Source organism: Lytechinus variegatus, chromosome 3, assembly GCF_018143015.1.
Source record: "Lytechinus variegatus isolate NC3 chromosome 3, Lvar_3.0, whole genome shotgun sequence".
NCBI lineage: Eukaryota > Metazoa > Echinodermata > Echinoidea > Temnopleuroida > Toxopneustidae > Lytechinus > Lytechinus variegatus.
The window spans coordinates 47,322,583-47,332,754 of NC_054742.1; the positions used below are offsets into that span (position 1 = coordinate 47,322,583).

The window sequence follows — 10,172 nt, forward strand, 5'->3', positions numbered from 1 at the left end:
GAACACCAAGTAAAATGTCTAAGGAAGAAGAATTAAAATTATCAATATTTACAAACTGCTTTCGATTATTTAGGTAATCTGTAATTAATTCTAAAGTAATACCCCTTATACCGTAAAAATACAATTTTTTTATTAAAATACCGTGATCAATACAATCAAATGCCTTAGAAAGGTCTAAAAATATACCAGTTAAAAATTTCTTCCTTTCAAAAGATTGAGCAATTTTTTCAGTAAAATCAATAAGTGCATGGAAAGTACTATAACCTTGCCTAAAACCATATTGTCGACGATATAAAATGTCATTTTGATCAATAAAAGATATCAAATTATTGTAAATTATTTTTTCAAATATTTTGCTAAAAACTGATAAAACTGATATTGGACGATAATTAGTTAAAAGTAATCTGTTTCCTTTTTTAAAAATAGGTATCACCTTGGCAATCTTTAACGAGTCAGGAAAGACGCCCTTCTCAATGGCAAGATTGATAATATTGCACAAAGGTTTAACAATTGCATAGCCTGATTTTTTAAGAACTTTTGGATGAATATTGTCGTAGCCTGGACTCTTATTTTCAATCCGGTCAACAAATTATGTATTATAGGCTTATCTACAAACCCTCGTATGGTCCTCTTTAATGCATTGTAGCAATTCTGAGCTTTACCTTACAAATGCTATTGGAGCTCTACGTACGTAAAATGTGCAAGCCTTCCTAGCCTAAAACTCTTGACATCTTCCGAAACAACTTATGTCCATTGTCTCATTGAGGCAACTTGTGTCGGAAGAAGACATAGTTGACGGTTTGTTCTTGTTAAAGTCCTCTTGATTGGCATTCAGTCTCCTATGCTCGACTTGTCGGATTTCAGTACAGAGAGTTGTATGATTGTCCAAAGTACATCTGCATGACACTATTAAAGTCAGCATTCCTCCAGAAGAACATCCTTAGTCATATTACCATAGTTACTAAAAGGTTTACTCCTCTGGATAACCTCACAGTATACCCATGAGTGACACCTATGTGGCAAATACATCCTGGAAGTGGTACACACTGTCTAATCAATGTTGGATGGTATTTGATGGTTATGTTAAGGGTGTTCTATTATGTTGTGTTCTCTTGTTGGAAAGGCAATAGTCATTATCATCATTGTCTCACTGAGGAATTTATGTTTGCCATAAATATCAGAAAATCAATATTGTTATTTGCATACAACTTACTTAGAAACTATAGCTTTAATATTTGGAGATGGTTGCCATAGGAGATTTATCAAAGAGGAAAGAACAGAAAATGGATGCTTCTTCATGAAGCAACAACTGGATTCAGCAAGAACGTCTAATCACGACTCCTGTATCTGAGAAAGATGCCTAAAATGGCTTTCATGCATGTCGCTCGTATAGGCAAATGCCCATTGTTACTCTTATTAAGCATGCCCAGAGATCTTGTGATCCCAGCAAGTACTCATAATCACCACCATAAACTTTAAAGTCTTCAGGTAAGACTCAAAAGTTGATTGGGTCTCTACTCTCCTGATAAATTGGGGAAGGCTATTCCGCAGCTATGGCCCAGAGATGTAGAAGGCTCTGTCACCAAAGGTTGTGTGGCTGAGAGATTCCCTCAGCAATGCTTGATCTGCGGATCTGAGACTGCGTGTTGGTCTATGCTGAGATAAGAGCTCTGATATGTAGGGTGGAGATTTTTCGTTCAGAGTTTTGAATACAAGGACCCCAAGTTTATAAAATAATGTGCTACAAGGACCAAATACAGTATTCGAAACTATTGGGTTTTTAATTGTACGGGTGTGACATCTTGTGCTGATCTTTGGCAATCCAGGAGCTTGCTAGCGTGGACTATACTGGCAAGAAACGCAAAGTCTCTACAAAGTCAAGAAGAGAGCAAGACTTGGATGGAAATAATAAAGCATTCAAGCAGTGGGATCCATGTAGAATGGACTCATCATTATACAATAGAGTGGGGTAACTGACAAAAGTCAATATCAACCAAACAAGAAATGTAGGGAAGGTCATTATGGTTAATCTATATGGAATTTTCGAGGAAAGTATCACGAATGTGTTTCCTTGAATATTTATAACATGTCGGATGCTTATTTGCAGAATATGTAAATTAAAATTCAGATATTAAGCTGATAATTAATGTATTTGCCATTCTTAGTGATCACATCATATTGATCTAGAATGAAATGTTTTCATAACTGTTTTTGTGAGAAAAATAAAAATTTCTTGATTTTTTTTGCATACGATAATGCTCATATATATGCAAATGAGGTATTATTTACGATTTATTATTTAAAAATATATAGATTTGTAAAACTTATCATGTGCTTCAGTTCAATTCGCATTGTTTTCTGCACTTGATTTCCAATATTTAGATTATTTTCCTTATTTGTAATTTATCATGGCAAATTTGCACAAAATGCAAATTTTGTGATTTTCCTATATGCTTGTATATTTAAGGACTTTTAATATGGTGTTTAGGAAACCTTCCTGTAAGGTATTGCCATATTGCCATATTCCAATTTCAATAGATAATCTACTTGCAATTTTTGTATCACCAGTGTGTTTCCTTGAATATTCATAACATGTTAGATACTTTTATTTGCATAATATGCAAATTACACTACAGACACTAAGCTGAATACAAATGTATTCAACGTCCTTAGTGATAGCAGCATGTAAATTTCAATATTAATAAAAAATTTCAAGCAGTTAATGAGGGAAAAATCACAATAACTTGACATTTTTCCATATAAGGATGCTTATTTGCATATTATGCAAATGAAGTTGATTTTTTTTGCCCTTTTGACAAAACACATTGAATACAGTTATTTATCATGAATTTTCGCTCAAATTGAATTGTTTTGGACAGTCAATTTGTAATCTTTGGGCTGTTTTCTTTATTTTATCTAACTTTTTATGGCTAATTTGCATAATATGCAAATTTCATAAATTTCCACTGCTTGGATTTCTTGGGACTTTTAGTATGTTGTTTAGGGGACCTTCCTTGAAAGCATTGCAGTGGAATATCTCGTGTTGCAATTAGTGGTGGGTCAAAACCTATATTGACTGGACTAATAGCAGATAGCTCTGGAGAACCTTGATTTAAGCTACGCCTACCATTGCTCTCTTCATCCGCATTTCTTTCACAAAATATTTAAAGAAAAGAGTTGCGAAAGCTGTTGTACGCGTATAATTTCTCTCATTTGTATATTCAAATTTCAAGTCGGTTTTATTGAACAATACTCATCAAAAGTCCGAAGACTAACAGTGTTAGTTTACAATAAAAATGCATACTGTAACAGAGAAATAACTACATAACATGCAGTGACCATTAAAGAAGAAAAATATATATATTGTGTTTAAAATGAAATAATAGTTTAACATGAAATAGAATGAGCAGATGCATGTAATGAGACAGATTTAATTTATATATATTTGAAAAAAAGGAGGTGAGGAGCAAGAAAGTGGAGCAAGCATGGCAAGAGTAAGCATGTGAAAAGGTGAGAATAGAGAAGGGGTTGTAGCAAAATAAAGGAAAGAAGGAAAAGGGGCACATGCCCACCAGGTGCCCCCCCCCCCGCTGAAAAAAAATGCCGGAGCAAAAAAAAATCTTTAAAAAAAAGGATATGCAAAAAAAAAATGCCGGAGCCAAATATTAAGGGGAAAAGGATTAAAAAAGGTAATAAAAAATCAAGTTTTGAAGTCAATATACAAAACTTTTTTCAGCTCGGACATCGAGCTTTAAGCATTATTTTTTCATTTAAAAATTTAAGTGCTCAAAACATCAACTTTCAGATACGATTGTCAAACGTAGGTCTATAAGTCAGCGCTGCGCGCTCGAATTTTGATTGGTGAGTACTCTATATCAATTCTATTACCAAGCAAGCTCCCCCTTTCATCATCTTTTAAGTTAAAAATTCAGCTCGCGATTTGCGCTCGCATTAATTGTTAAAAATGTATTAACCATTGTAATTCATAATTACAAAATGTTTAAAATTTCCAGTTTTCAAGCCTTTTAAATAACAATGCCACTCTGCCATTACGCATATTATATAAACAAATAAGAAATTAACATTATCCTGAATTCCTAATAACTAAATTGGGTGTTTTCAAAATGGAATATCAACAAGCTTGGGAATAATAGGAAGATAGTCATCGTCATATGATGACAAAATGTCCTTAGAATGTTTCCGTCCTTATAATAATAACAAAAAATATCAGCTCGCGTTTCGCGCTTGCATCATTCATTAAGTGTGATCCATATCCACTTCACAATTTTCCTACACAGTGCTTGAAGTATTATTTAAATGAACCTTTTTCAGATCGGAATATCAAATGTTTTCAGCTCGCGCTTGCATTATTAATCTTCATGATTAAAAAAATGTGTTCAGAATGCCCAGATTCTAGGTCTAAATCGAAAACATGCGCACGCATGTTTATTGAGATAGCCTTCATGTTCTTTATTTAAAATGTGCTTAAATTATCCAGTTCCAGAATATCAATAATTGTCTGCTCGTGCTTCACGCTCGCTTTATTAATGATACCAAATTAGCCATATCCTATTCATGACAATATGAATAGTCCCGCCTTTAGGTCTAAAATCTAATTTTTCTTCCGCTTGCGCTTCGCGCTCGCATCAATTGTTAAGTTACATTCCTATCCCATTTACAATTGCAAACAGTAGACTTAGAATGGCAATTTTTTAGGTATAATATAATAGCAATGTCAAGAATTTTTAGCTCGCGCTTCGCTTTCCCGAAATTGAAATATGTACCGTATTCGTGGGTAACTATGAACAGTTCTTAAGAGGTCCCTTTTCGATCATGTTAGAACATTTATTAAACATTTCTGCTCGCGCTTTGCGTTCGCAGTAATTATGTAGTTACATACATCTTGTTCATGATCACAAACATTGCCCAGAATGTTAAATTTTCAGGACAAAATACATAAAAGTAAAAAAAAAAATGCTCGCGCTTCACGCTCGCACTTTTTACATAAGGAAAATGAGATTACTTTATATTCATGTTGTTTTATAAGAATGAAGCTAAGAATTGACTGATCATGGAAAATAAAGGTGAAGATAATTTCAGGCCCCATTCCCTATTGGCGAAAATCGGATCCGCCCTTGTGATACATACACACACACACACAGAAAAATACTGCCCCTTCCTGAAAAAGCAAGGACCCCCAGTCCCCCTTAGGAAAAAAATCCTAGCTACGCCACTGAGAGAGAGAGACAAGAGAAGAAAAAAATACATAACATCCAGTTAGGGAATATTGCACAACAGGTACATAAAACTTATATAATACATGTGAGAGATACCTGTTTTAAAAACTTATATAATACATGTGAGAGATACCTGTTTTAAAAAATCACATTTTAAATACATTTGGGCAAACATTTAAATAAAAAAAACAAAAACAAAAATCATCCCCAGGATGAGCAAACTGACAAGTACATATGTAAATAGAGCTACATGTATCTGAAGTTTTATATACATGTAGCAGATAACAGTGTGATGAAATCAGAAACGAGAAGTTGTAGAAAAGAGAAAGAAAGGGGGAGAGATCAAGGGAACAAGGAAAAATAGAGGGGAAAAAGTGAGAGAGAGGAGGGAAAAAGAAAACATCACAAAGGAATATTGCACATCAAATGAGAGAAAAATTAATTAATGCATACAAATATAGTCTTAGATTAACCATACATGCATCCAATAAGCTAGCAGGAGTAACAGTATAACTGAATAAATTGCACACAGTAAATTCACTGACTGTTTAAAGTTTGAATGAAATAAGGGATGGGAATTCCGATATCTGTCAGTTCTCATCCTGGGAAGGGATAGTGCAGATGCATTCCTTTCTTCCATACGTGTAGTGTACATATCAGCAATAGCTTTGATCCCGCTGAGGCATGGCGGCTTGTCATTATTCGATACCCACTTACACCCGACAATGGAGGTCCATGACCCGACAAAGAAAATTATAATTGGTACACTCTAAAAAATGAAGTGCTAATTCAGCTCTTAAAGAGCGTGTATAGTGACTGCACTTCGGAGTGCTGATTTGTCTAGTTCAAATTTGAACGAGAAAAATCAGCACTCCGAAGTGCAGTCACTATATATACACGCTCTTTAAGAGCTGAATTAGCACTTCATTTTTTAGAGTGTATAGTATCGAAAATATGTTTATCTGACGGTCAATGGAATATTGGTCGCCCTTGCCACTAACCCGTCTTTGTGGTCTAGTGGTTAAGGCACCGGCGCGCGTTATAAACTAGGGGCCCGGGTTCGATTCTCGGCAGTGACATTTTTTCGGTAATACCAATTTTTCCAAACAACAGAAAGTTTTGGGGAACCTTGCTTTAAACTACTCCTACCATTGTTCTCTCCATCCATTTCTTTCACAAAATATAAAATATGCTGATGGCAATCAAAGAATTATTATCAGCATTATTTTGTTACCTTACTGAAGCCAATACGTGAAACTTTAAGATATTAATCCCTCAAAAAAGTTTGGAAATCTGAATTTGGCCATTAATTTCTCCCAACTCTCAGTTTTACACAATGCATATTTGATATCATTCAATAGATCGTTCAATTCTCTTTAAAATTATACCATGCTTGTTAAGATCATGTCATCATGAAAAGAGCAGGATTCAAAAGTGTTGGATGAGGTCTGAACTGAAAAGCTGCAAAACGAGCACAAATAGTCATGAAGGGTCAATACAGAACATGATTCTTCTGTCTGTGTCAATACAGATGAAAATCCATTCAAATCAAGCCCCTGCTTCTGTAGCGATGTTTCTGTGAGATAACATGGTTGGAGTCGTGGTTTGAAATACCCATGCTTGTTTTTTTTTAATTATGTGTTTGCTTGTGCAGAGGTGTGTTTGATTCCATGTTAATGTTAATGTTAAGGTGCATGAAAATAATCACTGAAAACAAGTGGAATGCCTCTGGCCGTCTCACCTGCATCACGCGGCAGCAGTGCTGACTTTGAAAACTACTCTAACTCGCACAAGATGTTCAGTGATATATGGTTACTCTTATGTTCACTTTTTATGAACTAGACCAATAAACTTACACAGATATGATGGTTGTTCAACAAAAAAACCCAACATGGCCAAAGTTCATTGGCCTTACATGACCTTTGACCTTGATCATGTGACTTGAAACTCGCACAGGATGTTCAGTGATACTTGATTATTCTTATGCCCAAGATTCATGAATCAGATCCATAAACTTTCAAAGTTATGATGGTAATTCAACAGATACACCCAATTCGGCCAAAGTTCATTGACCCTAAATGACCTTTGACCTTAATCATGAGACCTGAAACTTGCACAAAATGTTCAGTGATGCTTGATTACTATTATGTCCATGTTTCATGAATCAGATCCATAACTTTCAAAGTTATGATGGGAATTCAACAGTTACCCCCAATTCGGCCAAAGTTCATTGACCCTAAATGACCTTTGACCTTGGTCATGTGACATAAAACTCATGCAGGATATTCAGTAATAGTTTGGCCAAGTTTCATCAACTAGGTCCATATACTTTCTAAGTTATGATGTCATTTCAAAAACTTAACCTTAGGTTAAGATTTGATGTTGACTCCGCCGCCGCCGCCGCCGCCGTCGGAAAAGCGGCGCCTATAGTCTCACTCTGCTATGCAGGTGAGACAAAAACAGTGCCATTCAGTATTGTGTTATTTTGCAACTTTTGAATTTTGACCTTGCCCCACATTTCAAGGTGAAAGATAATCACATCATGTAGGGTATCATTTAAAAGAAAATTAAATGATCTGTTCATTGATGTTAATTACACATTGATATTTACTAAAACCGATGTGAAATTATCGATCAAAATCAAAAGAAACCGCTGAGAAACATACTCATCACCACGGAAAAAAGAACAGTGACTTTCAATATTGTGTCATTTTGCAACTTTTGAATTTTGACCTTGTCCCACATTTCAAGACACTGCACCTCCATATGAACCATAATCATATCATAGAGGGTGTCATTTTAAAGGGAATGAAATGCTCTATTGATATTAATTAAACATTGATATCTACTAAAACCGGGGAAGGATTATCGATCAAAGTCAGATTTCCAAACCTTTATATATATATATATTACATTAAGTTGAAAGTCATTGCTGTTACCATGCATTGTGTACTGCAGGCGGGACTGCTAAAGAGCCTCTCCACTTGTTTAGATCATTTCTTTGTTTGAACGATTAATTTTTTTTTACAGATTTAATGTTTGGGGTTCGGCTTTTAAATTATTCTGTCAATTAATTTTTTATTTTCAAAAAAAGGTTGGATTTGGCAAATTCGCATCAGGGAAGGGGAAAAATGGCTAGGAGGAGGATAAATTATATTATTTGTAAACATTAATTCTACCATATTATGAATGAGAACATTTGCAAGGGCTTTATGACTCAAAGTCTTCGTTATCATGTCGATTCCTTAGGTGCGCTTTCAAATGAAGACATTGAGAGGATGGTTGCAGAATTGGAGAAGATCAAATTGTAAGATAGAGAGGTCCAGCATCTAGACCCGAAATTCTCTCTGGGCTTAACTACGTCCTGAAGAGTTACACAGAGGATGAGCAAATAGAGGACAAGGTTGCTGACCAATGAAAATGGAAGAAAACACATTTATAGGCTTACTTCATTTGTAAGTCTTGAGTACGTTCACTTTGTTTTGTTCGATCCCAATTTATTCTACGAAAATAATAGTGTTGTTGGGGTTTTATTATTTTTCAAAATTCAATTCATTAACATGGTATTATGTTAACTAATAGTAAATAAAATTATTTTGTAAGTTCTATGCCTTAGATACGGCATAGGATTTAATCATGTTTGAGATAGGATGTATACGTTTTAAAGCACCAACAGCCAGTCCCAAATTATATAATTACGCATGTACTGTAAACATTGCTTGTAAAATGTAATTACGTTTAAAAAAGGTATTCTGAAAGTGATTGAGCCCCAAACTCAGATCGACTTGGGCTGGGTCTATCGAAAATGTTTTTATTTAAAATCAAAATATAGGCCTATTCAGATGGATAAACATAATATATCTGTGGAGTGTTGGTGTTCTAACTATCTTGCCTTCAAACAATATCTCATTATGTTTATTGGAGATTATTATATGTAATTTTCGTGATTTTCTGCAAATTTTGGCGTCAATATAAGAGTTTGTAAGGATACGTTCATCCTGTAGCATCAGATAAATAATAACCCTTATCTGATGTAGAAAAAACTATGGTTTATCTAAACAGTGGAATCATTCAGCTATCACGGGTCATCCCAGTGATAAAAATGAATTACAGATTACCAAGTCAAGGTTAAAGGTCATTCGAGGTCATTCGTGTTTAATTCCTGCAAGTATTTTTTCAGTAATTTAAAAAAAGTTATTCATCTCATCTGTTTTCAATTAAGCTTGTATGCCGGGAGTATCAAAGTATCAGCCGTTACTTGAGTGAAATTTCAGGTCTCTGAATACAGGTCAAATGTCATTCCTTAGGTAATCCCAAGGGGGTCCTTGGAAATCCCTTAACCCTAAAAGAACTGGGCTATTTAAGATATATTGAGGACGGGGGGGCGTGATGCCCCCCTTCAGATCTCGGCCGCCGTTCTTGCGAACGCGCACGCACATACTAAAAAACATTAAAAAATCTGAAAATGATAATTATTCATGATGTTTAAAATATGCAGAATTATTCGTGAAAAACATTATTGACATATACCCAATTTCACTTCAAATATTCTACTTTTTGCAAGATGTCGGCTTTGTAATCTAATTTAAAGGTTTCCACAAAGAAAACTTGCGAAAGCCAATTTTTTCCATATGTATTTCTTTGTTTTTAGAATTTATTATATATTTCTCTACGTTTTTTATCTTTCAATGGGAATTATTACAGACCACTAAATCAAACCCTAAATCTATGAAGCAGACTTACTAAAACCAAAAGTAACCACCCTTTTATGAATTTCATCTCCCATAGATTTGGGTACACAGAGTATAAAAAATAGCGGCGCTATCCTTTCGCGTTTCGGAAATATCGCGCGAAGCGTTGGGGGGGGGGATCGTGCCCCCAGTCATTTCTTTAAAGTTTTTATACCACGGAACTAGGTGTGAAGTATTGTAAATG

At 34.8% G+C, this 10,172-nt stretch overlaps 1 protein-coding gene across 1 annotated transcript in view; it reads left to right on the forward strand.

Moving 5' to 3' along the window:
* The window catches only part of LOC121411197 (heat shock cognate 71 kDa protein-like), a 59,796-nt gene extending 50,123 nt beyond the window's left edge, over positions 1-9,673 (forward strand). The window contains exon 9 of the mRNA XM_041603770.1: positions 8,487-9,673. Within this exon, the coding sequence (XP_041459704.1) occupies positions 8,487-8,548 (62 nt within the window). The 3' untranslated portion in view covers positions 8,549-9,673. The remainder of the gene's footprint in view (positions 1-8,486) is intronic.
* The last annotated feature ends 499 nt before the right edge of the window (positions 9,674-10,172 follow it).